Raw genomic sequence first — 19,727 nt, forward strand, 5'->3', positions numbered from 1 at the left:
CAACGCTCCCAGTCTAACAAATTACATCCCCTTCTTTGAACGTGGGGGAAGAACTTTTTCAACGTGAATGAAGATATACGACTGTTGTGTATCCGTTGTCGGGCGTAGTTGTAAATTATTTTTTACAATGAAATGATATACGAGGAATGAAAATGGAACAACTTTCGAAGCCGTTTTCATTGAATTATTTCATTAATAATTTTTCCATGAAACTCAATGAGAGTCAAAGCGGAACTTGAACATCTTTTTAATTTTTTAAATACATCATTTATATGTTAATATTATATATATATATATGTTGGAAAAAAAGAAAATGAAATTTAATGACGCGTAAATCGCATTTATGGTAGATTGAAATATCTTTTTTTGATACCCTTTTGAAATTACCCCAGATATTTTTACTTAAATAAAGCTACGTGGAAATATTCTTTTTTTACTAGAACGAATTTTAAAAAACAATTTATCGTTCCATAAAATTTTTAAAATATAATTCGAATAAATATCACACGATTTAAAAAAGAAACGTATCAAATTTAACCGATTAATACGTATTAATATCAAAGCGTCTTTATTATTAATATATAACATATTCTGTCAGAGAAAATGCCAATACGTAAGAATAGATTCGTCACGGGGAATGGAAACGGAATGGAGTATTATTTTGCCACAACAAAGGCGTGTTTACGAGTTGGACAGAGACGAAGATACTATATTGATCGACGGAATACTCGCGTTAACAGCAGCACAGAATTCGCCATGGATGATTAACGCGAAACAGGATGGAGGGAAGAACGAATCTTATCTGAATAACAATTAAGAAACGCTGTTTTAATCACCGGCAGAAGAAAGTTATTACAAGAATCGGTTGATTTACATCCGTTTCACCGGATGCTCGGTTATCCATAAGTAACCACGTCTTGTTGTTGGTCACTAATAGAATACAAAGTTCGCTAACGAGATTGCATTTAGGCTTCTTTCATACGTAAACGTAAGCTGTTTTGACTACTTCGAAAACTAGTAAAAATGTTCGGTAAAATGTACAAAAGGTTACAAAATTCGCACGAAGTATGTATTCGACGAAACATATATTCTTATTTTGACAATTATTTATATTTTTCTTTTCAAAATATTTAATTCATTATTGTCTGTTATTATAATTAATAAAATATTCGCGATTAAAAATTTAGGATATTTTACAACAACGTAAATCTCAATTAATGGTAAAAAAATAAAAAAATGTTACTTGACAATTTTATGAAAACTGATACAGTGGATAATGTATGTAATGTAACAAATTGTTGATCGATGATTAAATCTCGATAATTAATCTGTAAAATCGTCGATCAAAGAAATACAGAAAATAACAGAAGTTATTATTCCTATCTACATAACTTCTATGATAGATGGATAAAATGTGGAAAATATAGCATCTACAAATCAAGCATTGTGTGGATAATATATCTTCCAAAGGAAACAACGAAGAAGAAGAGGTTTCAAAGGATATTATGTATAGGATGATATTGCATTCTGCAATGATACTCAATCAAATTATTTATCGTTCGCGTAACAAAAGGGAAATACTTGTATTCTCTTAAATATCGTAATCGTAATCGTGGAACCGATTACTCTATTTCGAGAATAATCTTTTTCTGCATATCGAAGCATGCATAAACAATGAATCCAGCCTGTACATTTGCACCATTGAAATCGATTATACGATAAATCGAGGTTGCACGCGGATTCCAATAGACAAACAACGAGAATCGACGTGTGTGCACACCTGGTGTGTAACCGCGAACATCCGAACGCGATACGTCTAATTGTAACCACATCTCGACCCTGACACCCACGTCTCTTGTTAATAACCCATGATTACACCTTAAATCTATCCGATTCGATTTTCGATCGAGAGATTCAATTTCGAATCAGCTGAATCTAATCTAAAAAAAAAGGAGAAGAACAAGAAAACCGATCTATCTTGCTCGAGTACAATATATGTAATTGAAATTAAATTTTGTTAACAATCTCCATGAAATATCCTCGTTAATTGAAAAGAAAAATAATTTCTTTTCAAAATCAGGTCAACCGATCCAATACGTTTAGAATTGAGATCTTGATTCCATTGCTCACGTTTCCTCGAATATATAATTTCGTAGATTCAATTAATTCGATCCAAGTCTAAACTATTCGTAAAGGATAGTTATTTATCGAAACAAAGCGAAGCAATTACTCGAATATCGCGATCCATTTCCATCCATTTTTCCTAATTGTTCATAAAAGAAACCATATAAGTATAATATAAAGGAAAACAAATAAATAAATAAACTAAAAACTTCCTTTAAAAGACGAACTCATTCCAAACCCGATATATCTCTAATCGAATTACAGAATCTCTCGTCTCGATTCTATCACCTATCTTCTACCAAACATCTATAGATTGTCCATGAATCCAACGTCCAACTCGAAATAATATCTTCAAAGCGTATAAAAAATGAGAAAAAGAAAAAAATTGTAATTTCGTTCGATATAAAATAAATAGATATGCGATTCGCGATATCGGTTTTGCGTAATAATCGATAGAGAAGCGGCCAAAGTCGAGAAGCTGTTGGTTCAACGAACAAGAAGATGACACGCCACGTGAATTTTAGAAAGGAAGTTATTTACACGATGGTACATAACTGTTCGAAATGGTTCGATCGGTGTATTCGCAAAAGACGATATACCTCCTTCGTCATTCATCACGTTGATGACGTCCATCACATAACTGCGATTATATTAGGCCCATTATTGCAGTTGCTACTGAAGAGATATTACGAACAAAACAGAAGAGTTAGTTTGAACTTAACTTACATTACGTACGTATGTTATCTCTTTTGAAAAGCTTAGAAATCTACCATAAACGTTTCAAGTATTCGAGAATATTTCTTGAATATTCTTCATGAGAGATATTCTTTTTTGTCTTGTATGATTTATAAAAATTTATTTAATAAGTACAAGTAGGAAACATTTTATCGATAATATATTCGTGAAAGTTTATATTTTTGTTGCGAACACAATTGTGAAGAGACTGAAATAAAAATCTGTCCCCTTTTCGATATTACAAATTAAATTATTTTCTTTGGATTTTTTTTATATCATTTTTGCATATTCTGTAAATTTTCCATAAATACGTAAACTTGCGCAATCTGGTTATTGATATTCTGCAATGGCGCGTATATAAATTTTATCTCAGAATTAATGTAAAGGTGATGTAAAAAAAAAACTGAAAGCGACACACGTTCCTAGTATTTTGAATGTCCTTCATAAATTTTCATAAATGCAATTAATATAATTTCAAGGACTATCCCGAATCGGAGTCTCCAAGACGAATTGGAGAATAATGAATTCTCGCGGATGGAATCCACGATACGCGTACCACGATATGCACTTTCTGCTGATCAATAAATCACCCTGTCCCACACCCTCGATAATTTTATTAATAAACTTCGTTGATGATCGTTTAAAATTGTTAATAACGCGCATATACGTGGTAAAAGAGGAGAAAGAATAGAAGCACGATTCTAAGGGTTGAATATTACGAAACTATCTATCGAGAAGAGATTGATGGTTATCGGTGACAATCTAATCTATTGGTTAATTAAGCATTGACGCAAAATGAACATGCAACAATCGTATGATACACTTAAAAGATCTTGGGAGAGGGAAAAAAAAAAGGAAAAAAAAGGAAAAAAAGAGAAAATAATAAAATCAATGATCGTCATACGGAACATCGATATTACTTTAAGGTGATAAGAATCGCGAAACTTATCATTTTGAGCTTCTTACATTGATACAATTCAAATAATCGAAATTTCATGATGTAGTAACGAGTTGCTAACAAATATTAATTGATATTCGTAATTTTAATCGTGATTAAAATATCTTGAATTACCATTCTCCTATAAATAGGTTTAATAATCGGTTAATTCAGTTGGAAGATTATAAAAATTTTCTTGGTTATAAATTTTAACAATTTATAATTTATAATATCGTTCAGGAAGAAACAACTTTGAAATATAATTCGTCGAACGCGAACAGGACTTATAATTTATAACTTGTCGATATATTAATGTCGTTAATTGATGAATTAAACAACAGATCATAATAATCGAAATGGTGAGGAATTGATGAATGAAAGCATAAATTGTTTCAAAACGTTAATTATACCCCTTTCACGAACCGTGAGCTTGTGCATCGAGTGCATCGTTATGGAGAATGACAAGTGGCCGTGCAATCAGAATGCTGGCAGAGAACAGGAATTAGTAGATATACTCCGTTCACTGAGCCGGAGATTTGGTTTGATGAACTGTGACCAAAGCACAAATTATAATATATAGTATATCTCGATAGTGCGATCACCATCGTGCAGATATCGATAACAGCTGACATCTAATAAACAGTACAATACGAGCATCGTAAAAAAATATCCTGCACTCTCTCCTCTCGACTTTGAAGCTTCGATTTTTGCGATAAAAAGAGTGTTATAAGAGTGTTATCGCGTGCTATCGCCAAATTGATGATAGAACAGCCTGTTAGATTGTACATGCTTGCGATCTCTGGTTAATATATAATAGAAAATTAAAAATCGCAGAGAAATAGCAATTGAAATCTTGAAATTAATTTTTTAAATTATTCTTTTAACAAACTTTTTGATAAATTAATTTTCAGACATAGAATATAATGTCGGAGATGAATATAAAAATTATAATTGTACGGAAAAATACAATTCAACATCGTTTTTTCAATGATTTGATTATAGATATATGTATTACAAAAAACAAAATATAATAAATATTCACGATTCTAGAATTCTAAAAAAATTCCTGCCTTAAATACTTTCATTTAATTCGCGTTAAAATCTAGAAATAATTGAAATCTTTTGAATAAAAGGAATAATATATGTACGTTTTGAAACGCAAAAGGATCGCGTGCCATCGTCGCAAGTCATACGCACGCATACTCTGCCTTTAGCGCTCGGCTCGGAGCGGTTTATCTTCGGCTAACGCTACAAAAGAGAGATAATAACGAAGTACGGAAGCTTGGTTGCGATCTTGTTCCGCAAAACCAGATTCCCTGGATTCGATCATCAGGATCTTATTTAAGTGGCCATTCATGCCGGTGAATGCCACTGGAGTGGGCAAAGTGTGCCTGACCTGTTTTTCGAGTGGCGGAGAAATCTAAATGGGACTTGGCGATTAACCGCTCTTCGAACGGATCGTGTCAAAATCACTTGTGAACCGAATTCTCCGATATCGAACGATTTTTTCTGGTTTTCACAAAAAAATATTCTCGTTCAATCACCCCCGTACTGTAACCGATGTACGAAACAATTTTTGGTGTCGATCTTGAATATAACATTAATCCTTTTCGACACACCGATGGAAAATAAATTTCGAAACGATAAGATTATTATAATTTTTATTGTAATTTTAGAATTTCTTTTTTGAGAATATTGTATTTTAATCTATCTCCTTTTTCAAGCGTAAGAAAATATTGTAAGAAAATTTAACGTTTGAATTTATCCAGAATTCGTTTAAAAACATGACTAAGTGCGACAGTTTCGATGGACGTGACGCAATTTCTCAAAGCACCATCAAAACACTCGTATATGAGTTTTTTTTTTCCGCTTACCAACCAAGCGAGTTTTTTTTACGCCATTTTCCTCGTGCATGCGATTTCACCTCGATTCCCTCGGGAAAGTATAACAAAAATTTTGTAGAGCTCTCCTTCTCTTCAGAAAAGTCTCTATTTAGAATAGAAACAAACAGTGAAAGAACAATATTGATTCTTCCCTTTTTTTTTTTTTTTTGTGACTTCAATATAATTACGAAAACTTCGTGTGGTAATATAAAGGACAGAAATTCATTTAAGCGGATGCTAACTAGTTTATTTATACGTTTATATAAAAATAATCCTTCCCACCGAATCTTTAAAAAAAAAAAAAAAAGATTAAAATTGATAAAAATTGATGGTGCTTCATTTAAAATATTCCCTCGAAACAGAAATCAATCAATCACAAGGATCAGACATTACTCCTTTTCCCACAAAAGTCTATCCAATAATTAAAAAATTATAAGTATAATTACATCTAAATATAATAAAAAAAAAAATTTATATTATTCATACAGCGTATAAGAAAAATCTCCATTTAGACGAGAGAAAGGAAGAAAAAAAAAATCTCTTTTCTTTAAGGAAAAATCCCATTCCTGTTTATCTGTAAACTATTTTGCTCCATGCTGCGTTTCCCCGATAATGGTTTAAAGATGCACATTAACGTGACCAGGCGGAGGATACCCTTTGAAAAGTCCGCGCAGCACGGATACCAGATCAGGCTCGATCACAAAGAGATCGGCTTATTACCTGCCCGTATCGACTCGGCCCTATCTTTGTGCCGGCACGAAGAGCATCAGCGCGCGGATAATACACGCGGGTAAAGAATAGCACGTGTACCCTCATTCGAGGGGGAGAAATTTATTCGACGAGTGGCAGCTGCTCTGCAGATTTATTTGTGAGCCGATTAAATAACTTTGGCGAAAGAGTTGTCGAAAGGTGGTAGAGGGATCGAAACCACAACTCGAGAATCGAGAATGTGCTGAATTTTGACATTTGCCAATGGAAATCGATGATCGAACTGGAGAGAAGAGTCTCTTTTTGATCGGCGTTCGACGGAACAAGATTAATTTTGGAATAATGATTCTCTATTTTTTCGGGCGCAACGTTGACAAACCGACTGATAAAAATTCGAAACAGTAAAATATTGCGAATGGAAAAATGAAACGTGTATCACGAAAAATACTCTGAAATTCGATTAATTTGAAACTAATAAATCGCTCTGAATAATCCAAATTCTTATTTTTCATACGAAAATTTCGTTTCGTGATATTACATTCTATATATATTACATCATCTCTTAATTACATAAACGATGATATAATACGTGTAATTTAGAGGATCGTTGTCGTTCATATAAATCCATAATGTCCTTTCGATTCGGTATTACTGGAGCGAGGAATTATGCACGCAAATACCTGTCCTTTTTTTATATCGAAACCGGTCTTCGTCGAGAGAGAATTGCGCATAATCATTGCTCCGATTAGCAAGGCGACACGGAAAAAAGATTCGTTACAGGACCTGTTCGTGAAATCGATGAACGTGATTTTCCGATATATTTTTCCTCAAATTAATTTAAACCTCGATATACCATCGATAGAGGAATATCAAACCGATAATTTTTCCTTCTTTAAAGTTTTTCTAATTTTCTTCTACAGAGAGTCCACGCGTGGACATCCACTCCTCTTACTTTCATCTCAAAAACTTGCTTTTTCTTTCCACAAGTTATAACCGTGTCGCATCAATATTCATTTTTATGAAGACGGGAATATGGCGAATAAATGTTTGCCTTCTTGTGTAACATCGTATCGTGTACACCGTTAGCACTCTAGTTATATATACATAATTTGTTGTACATGATGAACAATTTGTTACTTCTTAATATTTATAATGTATGTATGTATCAAAAAGCTTCTCTGAATTTACATACAACTACCTGCACGTGTCTACGTAATGAAACTAATAACAGTTTATATTTAGGAATAATGTATACACGTATATATTGTACGTTCGTCTCTAGCAAAACTTCGCAATTTGCTCGGAATATCCAGAAATCTTACAGATATATACAGGCAAAGTCATAATTTTGAACAAGCCCTCAAGCTTTCCGATTCGATTTCACCACGCGTTATTTATCGAGAAACGAATCTAAATTCAAAAGTAATATATTCCAATGTTATAAGAGTAATAAATTCTGTAGAAGCACAAGGCGCCGAAAGATCTCAAAGGAGAGAAAGAAAGAGAGAGAGAGAGAGAGATAGCGATGTTTGCCCTGGAATATCTAATCGTCCCGGAAACTAATCGCGTGGAATAGTGTCGAGCGTTAAGATTATTGAAATAACCTGTGTTCCTCTCTTCCTTTTACCTTCCACCGCGAGGGTGGAATGTCGCAGGCGGATAAGAAAATGGATTATCGAGGGTAAAATGAAAACACCGAGATAAACGGTCGAGATGGGCAATGCGAATCCCCGGCATGATTCGTAATTTCTGAAGGAGATGGAAGAAATATATAATATTTTCGATGATTTGGATCGCGAAGAAATTTAATCTTAAATTTGAGCGGATATAAAATATTTGATTGCGTAATGGCCACAGTCGATCTGACTCTTATCAAAAATATTGGCATAATATTTAGTGTACGTTTTATCTGAATATAAATACATTGGTCGAGATGAAAAATATATAAAATCTTTCTTGTTTTGTTAATATATAATTCTTAATATATATTTTTTCTAAAAATTTAACGTAATTTTGAATATTGAATTTCATTATTTGAATAGTGAAATAATGGCACGTTTATATTAATTTATATCGATTTTAAATATTATAGTTGTCGGTAGAAAGTGTTAGTCGATTAATAATCGCTATATATATATATATATTATTTAAAACGATATTGACTGATTCAAGACAAAAGAATTTTCCTTTCCTTTCATGTATTCTTGTTCAAGTATTCATACACCTCAACTTTCTAAGATTTCCCTAATTCTATATCCTCTAAGAGAATCCTATATTTTGACCTATTTTCTACCTCTATTATTCTTCTATGCATGTTAAATTTATTTTTAACTGAATTCAATTGAAAATGCGAAGGACAATCGTCAAGAAATTAAGTTTATTTTTAAACGATTTATAAAATGATTAGGATTAAACAATAAAAATCGTCTAATAGTATATATTAATCTACATTTTAATTCAGATCGAATTGATTAAATCCTTTCTAATTCATCCTAAAATCGTGAAATCCATTGATCAACATACTGAAGATGAAATATTGGAAAAAATATCGTACATAATTTTTAAATAATACTCTTAGAAATAAACGAAATAACATAATTGAGACATGAAGAACATCCATAAAATATCTATTTATAAAGATACTTATCTTTACTAAATAGATTAAGAATCTAATAAAATGGCTGATTTTTTACTTATCTCATTGTGGATAAAAAATCATTACATCAAAATGTAAATATAAATTAATCATTGGAATAAATTTCAAATATTTTCAAATATTAAAATATAATTATTTATTACAATAATATAATTATTAACTTATATTCTAGTACGTTTCTATGTACACGACGCTAATTTCCTCTTCATTCTTTATCTTAAGTTCAGTATGATACGATGAATTCGACGAGGCAAACAAACAATTCTCCCTTCAGAATATTGATTATTAACGTATCTCTTTTTGAGATCTCTTTTCTTGAAAACATTCGCCACCAATAAAAAAAGAGTTGTTCTCTGAAGAAGGGGGTGGCGTATTCTTTCTCGCGCAATAACGAAGTATCGTGTCGCAACGCTATGCTAATTACACGTAACGATTTAATGAATATTCAACTTACCCGAGGGTGGAAAGAAATCCAGAGACGCTGCCCTCAGCGTATAGGCTGACGATGTCGCCTAGATGGAGGAAGCTGGCCGAGCCGAGGATCTCACCCATCTTGTGATTCTCTGTTGTCTTCCAGTCTCTCCTCTCTCTCTCTTTCTCTCTCTCCCTCTCTCCTTTCTTTCTTTCTTCTTCTCGAGTATCTCAAAGTCGGAGAAATTCAACCTCTCAGCCGAGTGAATTATTCATGGCTACACCTGCGGGGATAGAAACGATCGTTACTTCTCGCGGATTAGAAACGGAGCATGGTGGATGCACTTCACGAGGGTGTTTCTTTATTCAACAACCGTGCCAAGTGTTCGAAAAACGATTAGAATAGGGCATGTGTCAACACGTGTCTATTGGCTAGCATTCATAATTGAAGATAATAAACGTGTGTTTATTACGTTCGGTTTTGGATCCTTTTTAGGGGCGTATAGTTTCAAGGAATTGGAGAATGCTTTTGGAAATGGAAACTCGATTTAGGGTCTTTTTTTAATATCGTTTTTATACTTTTATATAGGAAGAATATAGATATACGTAGATTGACATGCAGATTGTTTTGTTAGGAAAATTCGTGTATCATTTAATATAAATTTAATCATCGTTAAAATATTAAGTATTAATCTCCATTATTCAATTAACGATAAATTACGGGAACAAACAACAGATTTGTTTTTAAAATAACAGCGAAGTAATCATTAATATAAATTCATTTATATGAAACCCAATATTTCGATTCAGAATAGTTGTGTGATTCATAATCTGAAGATAAATCTAATATTTTTATAACGAGTAGCGCACGAGAAAAAAAGGATTCTATTCGCTCGTTTACGAGATCATCGGGCCAAATTGATCATCGTGAAACGATTTATAAACAAGATGGAAACCGGAATAATATCCGGACAAATAATATCCGGATAAACTGGACAAATCGCGTTTCCCAATCGAGTGAATAAATTAAACGCGCCACGTTTAATTCTGCAATTTGTATATTTCCAGTTATTATTACAACAGAAGCAATTTCAACTGAGACTTTTGCACATCCCCAGCGAGGAAACTTCCGATGGTTTTCAACGTGTTACGCGATCCTTATAAAATAGGTCAGCTTAAACTCGATTTCACGATGGAAATTGCTATCTTTCTCCTGTCCAACTGAATCCACCGCGAAAATGATACGAAGGAAATTGGCTCGTCCTGTATTTCCTATCCGCGGAGGGAAGGATCCGTGCTCTTCGAGGGATGAAAAATTGAAGGTCCTAACAATTAGGCAGGATTAGATTATCGAATTACAACGAATGTCGTTGAAAGTAAAAATTCCATTAAAATTGATTCGATTCAGAAGGATAAATATTATAACGAATTTTTAAAATAAATAAAATTTAAAAGTTTGAGATTAATTTTAATTTTTAAAGTGAAATAATTTGTCATAATGATTTAATCGAGCTTTAATTTATTTTCGTGTTATACATTTTCCACGAAAATTAAATTTAAATTGGAAATTATATTCTCGAATTAAGAAATAATTCAAATTGGTCGACGATTGTCTCTCGCACGATAGAAATTAATAAAATTCCTGATTGGTTAGAAGCTTATTCGAGAATCTTTTTCTCGCGTCATGTTGGCAAACATTTCTACAAACATCGAACTTTCGACGATCGTTCAATCCACATGTGCACCTCGTTAAATCGTGGCGCGAGCTGTGCAAACGCCATATTTTCCAATATAAGAACATTATCATCGATTTCTTCTGCAAAAGTGAGCCCACATCTCGCTGTTTACATCCAAGCCTAAGGTTGAAGGTCAATTTATTTTCAGAGATAGTCACGCCATTCTTTCTTTGCGCCAAGATAACTTGATTAGGGATCGTTTCGCCTCTGGGAATCTTCTTCGATCGATCCTCCAACGAATTTAAAAGAACAATGAAACGTTTCTTGCCCCGTCAATTGATTCTTAACAGACTTATTGCTTGAAACGAAACTTTGCTCGATCCCAGTCCTCGATTGAACGACAATCGAATTCCTCCGCAACGAATCGATCGATCGTTTGAATCTCTTTTAACCCAGAGAATATTAAATCTCTCTGTTTATAGACAATCGATTGAATACCGAGGATGGAATAGGCCGTTTTTAACGCGAATATTGAATGTTCAGTTTATAGCGATAAGACTAAAAAAAAATTGTAAAATAAAATAAAATAACTGAATGTATTTTTAACAGTTTTAACAGTATTTTTAACAGGTTTATCAAAAAAGAAATATCATTCAAGATATAATCGATTCTTTATAATTTTCGCTTTGTAGTTTTTTTCTTTAATTTTATTTGATTATCGTTTAATATGAAAAAAAAAATAAACAGGAAAGAAATTCTTCGTGCAAAAAAAACAATAACATATAAAATAATTTATCAATTTGCATCCGCGTGTGGTAATAATAATATTCACCGTTCAAAAATTTTGGGAATTTATCGTGTAATCCTATATAAAAATAACAAAGCAGAAAAGTATCATTAAAATATTGTAGTAAAATATTGCCTGTAAATCAAAAAGCATTTATTAAATTACCACTGTCGGTAAAAAAAATTTATTATCCAAAAATAAAGAAGAAAAAAAAAAGAAGAATAAAAAAAAGGATACAACGTTCAGTTCTCGTTTAAACGTATTTAACGTCTGTGTCGTAATAAAATTACACGATGCAAAATCATTAAATTTAAACGCTAAACTCGAGTTTATTGGTAAGCGGAGAACGAAAGTAGAATGAAATAAAGTAAATCTTAAGTAAATATGCTTTATGAACACTTATTACTTAATTGCTTCATAGATAAATAAATTTCTGAATTTTATCTTTACTGTATCTTAATCTGACTAGCAGCATTTGCCATGATTCAGCGTGCACTACCGATTCTTATCCCTCTTATAACGCATTAATTATTAAGCTTCTTAAGAAACCTTACCACAGTTTTTTTTTCCATTGCCATTTTTTTTTCTACCATTTAATAGAATTTATTTTGCGCGAAATATGTAGATAATATTATATTCGATAAATAAAAAAAACATGTGAATCGGACGAATTTAAAAGACGACCATTTAAACGTTTATTAAGCTAGTAGGTTTCTATCGTAGGGCAACATCATCCGTCAATTTGTAGCCGCATTGTCGAGCAATTAAATCGTTCGAGGCGCTGGCGTGACTACTTTGCCGTACGGAGATAGGCATCAGAAGGTATTATGATTTGATTTGAGCAGTGCTGTTACAACTCTGTTTTCATCGAACGAATACTGCAGATGGTTTTTGATTTTTCTTTTGGAATGCGGATTGTGGAACAAGAAATGGAATTTCGTAATAAAAAAAAATTGTTTAATTATAACATAATCAATTGGTATTCTTGAAGTTCGAGAAGATCAATTAATTTGAATTTCAAAAAGAAAAATTAAAGATCGATAACTTGAAATTTTCCAAATTGAATTATAAATTTCAAAAATAGATCTCTGAAATATATAGAATATATAATTTAAAAATTGTAAAAAGTTTCTAATTTTAATAACATTTAGTTTTTGATAATTTGAGTTGAAAAGTTTGAAACTGAAAAACTCGTGAAAGTTAAAAAGTTTCGTCTTTGAAATAAAAGTTTAACTTTGAACATAATCCGAATTCAAGTTGAAAGTTTGAAACTAAGCCTGTAGTTAGAAAATTTCTATTTAAAAAATTAAACTAAACCTGTAAAAATTGTAATTAATAATTAAAAAATAGTTGAAAGGATCGCTTTAATTTCGCTCATTCTATATTCTTTTGTCTCTCAAAACAGGATCCACTCGTCTAATTTGTCTCTCAATTGCTTTGGAGAGCGTATTAAAGTTTCCTCGAACACGATCAGCGAATCTGGTCGACTCCAATTTAAACTATTCTGTGATGGTACATTATATTCGTCTATTCCTATGCTACTTGCGTGCTACTTTCCCTATCAAAGTATCTACAATCCGGCGTCGAGCTTCCTTGTACACAGTCAAATGTGTTACCTCATTCACATCTGCAATATTCTATTCCTGGTGTTCATTCATAGAAAAACCCACGAGACCGGTATGGGCATATGATGAATCATTGAAGATACTTTTAATTTTTATCTCGACGAATTTACGTTTAAACGCTTGTCAATCAGATGTCAAAGAATGATCAAAAATATTATATGACATTAAATTTTGAATTAATACACTACGATAAGTAAATAAATGAATAATATAAACAGTAAATTAACGGTATAAGGACGGAACATTATGAAGACACGGTTATAAATTTAATTAAAAGTATACCTCAGGTCGTTTAGATTAATGAAAATTCAACAGACTGAACCGAGTTGCGTTAATTTATTGTACGAGCACATTCGAGTATATAAATATTTCTATAAAACCAATTCAGTTTTCATCACTTCAGGCTTCTCTTATATTATCCGATTTCTCTTGCATAATTAACGAATATTATTGATAAATATTTTATAAATTGCAAATTACGTCAGTGATGGTAAATTTTGGATGATATGTTAATAAAATTTTAATAATCACGTTATGTATGAGTTGAATAAAGAATTGAATAAAAAGAAAGAAAAGGAGAATTCTATTGCGTAAACAGCGTAAAATGTTTGATAATAAAACGATTGAAACAGAAATGATAATGAAACAATAAAAACAATGATCCGATTATTTTATTTAAGTAGAATTATAAAATAAAATATAATTTTTCGTAACTCAAAAAAATTAAATAATACTGTTCCCATTGTTTTAATTGTACTTGTAACTTGACAATTTTCGGATTGCATGCAAACAACATGAAATTAGTTATAAAATCAAATAATTCAAAGCGGATATAATATCGTGAAACTGCCTGCTCACCATTAATTTTTAAAGAATACTTTCATACTACACTTATTAAACTTACGCAAGTATAGCATTAAACGCACGTGAAAGAACTAAGCCAAGAATATACAATAACCGCGATCAGAAATTAAAATCGTGCTTCTATACCTCTACAAGATTTCCATTCAAATAGAACGCGAAAATAAATAATCGGCTTAGAAAAGAAAAAAAGAAGAAGAAGAAGAATGAAAATAACCAGAATCAAATAACAAAGTAGTCATTAAAAGGAACATTATTTGTTTAAATTTGATCCTCGTGAAACTCGAATAATAAGAAATTTCTCTCGTGAATGAAACGATATATAAAAGGAATATTTTATTTTTCTTTTCCTTTATATATGTATATATATATACAATTTCGAGAAAATTTTATTCCATATGAAAATAGCCGATTGACAAATTGTTTGCGGAACAATGGGGACATGATGTGTGAAAAAAGAAGACACGAAATCGATGAATATTATTAGCTATACATGAAATAATTATAACATGTTTCGTTTAATGCTATAAAATAGATATTCTTAATTCACCACGATCCTCGGTTCAACAATAATCGTGGATGATCCGTGAGTAATCGAATCGGATTGATAGAATTTCACGTAACACACAAATGAAGCTTTTATTGCGATATTCGTGATACATTTCACTTTTATTTTTCCTTTTTTCTTCTTTTCTTTTTTTCCGTACATTCTAGTGACATTGAATTTACATCACGTTTCATTAAATTTTTTAAATTGTTTTAATTTAAATTGATTCGTAGGAGGAGCGCACGATCGAATACATCCTCAACGATGACATTAATTACAAATTTTTTCATTGAAGCGTGTAATTTCTTTTCCTGTCCGTATTATATATTTCTGTATAAGCACATATTTAAAAAAAAAAAAAAAGAAAGAAATTTAATATCACCGGTTTGAATTTTATATCTACACTTATATTTTTTTTTTTTTTAATATTAACAATACAAGTATCATTATCCAAATTTTTCTTTAAAATTAATGAAAAAATAGTGTAATTTACTAAGTATTAATTTTATTAAAAATAACATATAGTTAAATATGTAAATTACAAACGAACTTTGGATTTCAACAGACCTCGTCGGTGCACGACTACGGTTTCATTAGATCGTATTGCCGGTCAATTGACGATTATTGTTCGATCACTGGGACATCCGATGAGAAAATAAAAGGAAACATCTGCGCGTTTTTTTCCTCTCTATTGCTTCTCGATAATTTTTTCTTTCTCTTTTCCCGTAAAAGAATCGAACAATCTCAAAAGTCTACTCTTTTTATCTTTTCTTTACCTTTCAATATTTTAAATTCAATATCTATTGTACAAATTAAAAGCGATCAAAAAGATTATAAAAAAAAAGATTTAAAAAATGTATATATAAAATTAATTGTTAAAAAAAATTTTTAAACATAATATAATTAAAAGCTAACCATTCGTTACAAAAAACAATATAAATTAGATCATATAAAATTATATCGATTATAAAAATTAGAATCAACATTTACTGATTTTATGAATCATGGTATTGCTTATGAATCATCCTATATATGTCTCTCTAACATTATCAAATCGAATCATAAAATAATGAATTTAATCAAGAATGTTGAATTAATAAAGGCTTATTTCTATAATAATCACATACAAGAATCAAAATTTCACAGTGAATTTTGCGCCACTGTGTTAAATAATGCAATAATTAAACGGATTTCAAGCCGGTGCACCTTGGCCTCTCCTTTTCAAGTAACAGACAGAACGACGCGACGCGCGCACACGAGCGCGCTTTTCAATTTGCCCTGGCTTCACAACAATAAAAGGATATTTCGTTTCACGGGAATATAATTTTCATAATATTGTGAAATCTCATAGTCGTGTATCACGTTACCGCGTGGTGCCAAGTTTCATTTTTTTCAAGGTTTTTTTACAGGGGACACGCGTCGTCTATTTTTCTTTTATTTATTTATTTTTTTTTTTCCTTTTTTTTCTTTCTCTTCCCTTTTTTTTCTCGATAACGATATTTTACGCTTCGCGAACGATCGATTTAACACGACACTTATATCGATATCCACTTTGATATAAATATTTACAATATTTTTTTTTGAGCGTGCGAGTTAGATAAGAAATATAAGAGACTTTTTTTTTAAAAAACAAGTAAAAAAATTGAACGTTAGAAAGGGAAAGAGAAAGTATTTGAATTTAAAGAGAAATTTGGTTGACGTCAAGGATGTTTCAAGGTCATTGACGAGTTCTTGAACGAGTTATTTTTGATTAACGACGGATCTCTGGAAGAAGTTCAAAGACAAAGTTATACCGGAAAAACGTAACAAAGTAATGAAAATAGAATTGAAAATGGAACGGAATATTTGAAAGTTAAAAGAAAATTGATAATATCGAATCGGCGTAAATGGACCACATAATACACCAAGCAGCGAATTCGATACATATAAGGAATTTGTACAATTTGAAAGAATTCGAATCCTTTGAGATATTTCAAATTACATTCGAAGCATATGCTATATAGATCGGATTTTTTTTGTTTCAAGTTATTGCTGCAAATATAAAATAAGACGGATAATTCCGTTGAATTTGAATTTAATAACTTTAACTGTAATTCAAAAATTTTAAATCCATTGCAAAAAAACAATATTTCCGAAGTTTGTTGAATGTTTATAATCATACATGACCTTGCCTGACAAGTCGTTGAACTCGACTTAAAAGAGGCTATCACCCTACAGAGTAAAAAATAGAACGTTTCATTAAACCTTGGTAAGGCTCTTGATTTCACTGTGCGCATCAAAAATAATTTACTTTTCATATGTTAAAAAGGATATGAAGTATTTATGATTTGTATAATTATTTAGCTTTTAAAATCATTTTTGGATATCGTAATCCTTTAGACTTTATTCATAATTATAAAAATACTATTGTGCACATATTCAAGAAAGTATTATCTTTTACTAAATATTTTATAACATTTTCAATATTTTATACTCTATGTTTTATACTGCTTTGTTACTTTTAGATCTTTAGATACGTTTATATATATATTTATAAAGATTTTATAATTTCCTCATTTAAAATATCCAATAAAAGAATCCATTAATTCCATAAATATTTTAAAAATTCATTGAAATGAAATAAATTTTAAATCTCCAATATTTTTAGTAATCCATACAATTGTTAAAAAAAATGAATTAATTTCAAAGAAAAAAAAATTCAATTCATTCTTTTAAAAAATTCAAACAGAAAACGGATAGCGGATAATCAGAGCACACTGTCCTCTTTTTGAATGTACTGAAGATATGGAGATAACAGTTGGCTTCTGTTATTGTCGACGTAATATAACAGAATCTATATATTTTCCAATATCGATTCTAGGTCAGCAGAATCGATGTGGATGAAAAAGAGGAAGCTTTAACGATTCATCACCCGCGAGAGATGTCATTAACCTTTGCGAGATTTGTCGAGTGTGCGTTTCGACCCATGCTGCACATGATTCATAATGCGATATATCCGTTTTGCATGGAAATAAAACTAATAATAAAAACTTTGGCTCACTAACGTAACAATATGCATATCTAATCTATAATTTACGAAAAAGGTGCACGATAAAATCGAATTGAAAAGTCACTGACTTTTAAGCGAAGTTGTGTAGACATTTTTATGACAAACGATGTAAATGCAAATAACGTATACAAATGGTAATAATAATCATTAATACATATATTACGAATGGAAAAAAATAACTCAGACTGTGACTATGTATTGTCACTTCAAAACGGAAGATATTTCACTAAACCAATTTCGCGCGTTCCTCTAATATGAAACAAATTAATTTCATTCCATGTTCCATTTCCATCGTTTTCACATTCCTAGACGAGAAATACGATAAAGCATAGCGCGTATTTGGAGGAAGAAGGAATAAATAAAACGTGTCGATTGGAATCAATTATATAGAATCTTTTATGCGACGAATCATATAAATCTTATGGTTCTATTAGGCAAACTACTCGCATGGAATAATAACATGTTGCCTTTATCGAAGTATTAGTATTGGGAGACTTCGAATGCGAAGGAAATTAACTTCACAGCTAACGTCAAGCAGATCTTGTTGAAAAAGTCCGTGCTAATACTGTCAGCTGATGCCTAATAAAAGTATAGAGTGCCTTTTATTATGAACGATCGAAACACGCACTCGATTTAGCAACTATATACTGTTTGAGCATGAAAAGAAAAATATAAGTCTTTTATTACTTACATATTTATTAGAATCTATATGTTTCGAATGCATAGTCACCGAAAGCGCGTTTTTTTACGATCCATCGAAATCTAACCTATCGAAGTATAAAAACCGATCAAACTTTTTATGAAGAAAAACAATATAAAAGGTATAAAACAAGAAAAAGGTATAAAAATATTTGTTGGCATTCGAGGTTATGGAGGAAAAACAGGAAAAACGAACAAAAACGAAAATATGAGAAAACTTGTACTTTGTACTATCGGCATTAGTAGAGAAAAGAAAAAAACGTATTTACTCACGTTCTCGCCGCTTCGTAGCAGCTCCAATACTTTCAGTGCACTTCACGTTGTCGATCGAAATCGTTCCCGAGGCGGTAACGCACCGGTTTTAAGAATGCCGGAACACTTCTTCGAATGGCCAAAAATATTTCAAATACGTTCACGATGATCACACCTTACGAAAAAGGCGAAAACGTTCGTGATCGCCTCGTTAGTTCACGTTTACGTGTCACAGATATTGTGATTCTCTTGTGCACAGATTTTTGAACATCTATCACGTTTGATTCATAGACGAAATTAGTTAAAATATTCACGAAGTTGTATTATATCGGAAATGTGCGACTTGATATGGTCGTAAAATCACCGATACGCGCGTATATACACGATTATTAGAGGACGACGCACGAGGCACAAACGTTCACACCGCTCGGTGGTTCTGGCACGACTGGAATACTGGAAGCGACTCGTCTCAATTTTACATATGGCTGCATATTATCCAATGATCAGTTGAGTAAAATTTTCGGCGTATTTTGAATCTTTAATATTTTTACAAAGATATAAAAAATAATATTGTTATTATTATCTCAGAATATTTTTTTTAATAAAAATTTAAATTTAATAAATATTTTTTTACAATAATGGAATCGTTAGATGATAAAGTAAACAATCTAAATAAAATTTATATGAGAATAATTTTTCATAAATCTCTATATATTAGTGTTATTATTTAATAGTCTTTGATCATTTGTTCGAAATAGAATTGTTAAACTCTAAAAT

General features: G+C 31.3%; 1 protein-coding gene across 23 annotated transcripts in view; it reads right to left on the reverse strand.

Moving 5' to 3' along the window:
• The window catches only part of LOC107996814 (inositol 1,4,5-trisphosphate receptor), a 39,641-nt gene extending 20,172 nt beyond the window's left edge, over positions 1-19,469 (reverse strand). For 22 of the 23 annotated variants that reach the window (XM_062071004.1, XM_062071002.1, XM_062070996.1 and 19 more), the window contains exons 1-2: positions 18,972-19,469; positions 9,498-9,738 (exon numbers count right to left, since the gene is read on the reverse strand). In XM_062071004.1, the coding sequence (XP_061926988.1) occupies positions 9,498-9,595 (98 nt within the window). In that variant the 5' untranslated portion in view covers positions 9,596-9,738; positions 18,972-19,469. Of the gene's footprint in view, positions 1-9,497; positions 9,739-18,690; positions 18,762-18,971 lie in introns of those variants that run through there. The other variant, XM_062070989.1, reaches the window with a different exon arrangement.
• Positions 19,470-19,727: the final 258 nt, after the last annotated feature.

This window comes from Apis cerana, linkage group LG2, assembly GCF_029169275.1.
Source record: "Apis cerana isolate GH-2021 linkage group LG2, AcerK_1.0, whole genome shotgun sequence".
In the NCBI taxonomy this organism is placed as follows: domain Eukaryota; kingdom Metazoa; phylum Arthropoda; class Insecta; order Hymenoptera; family Apidae; genus Apis; species Apis cerana.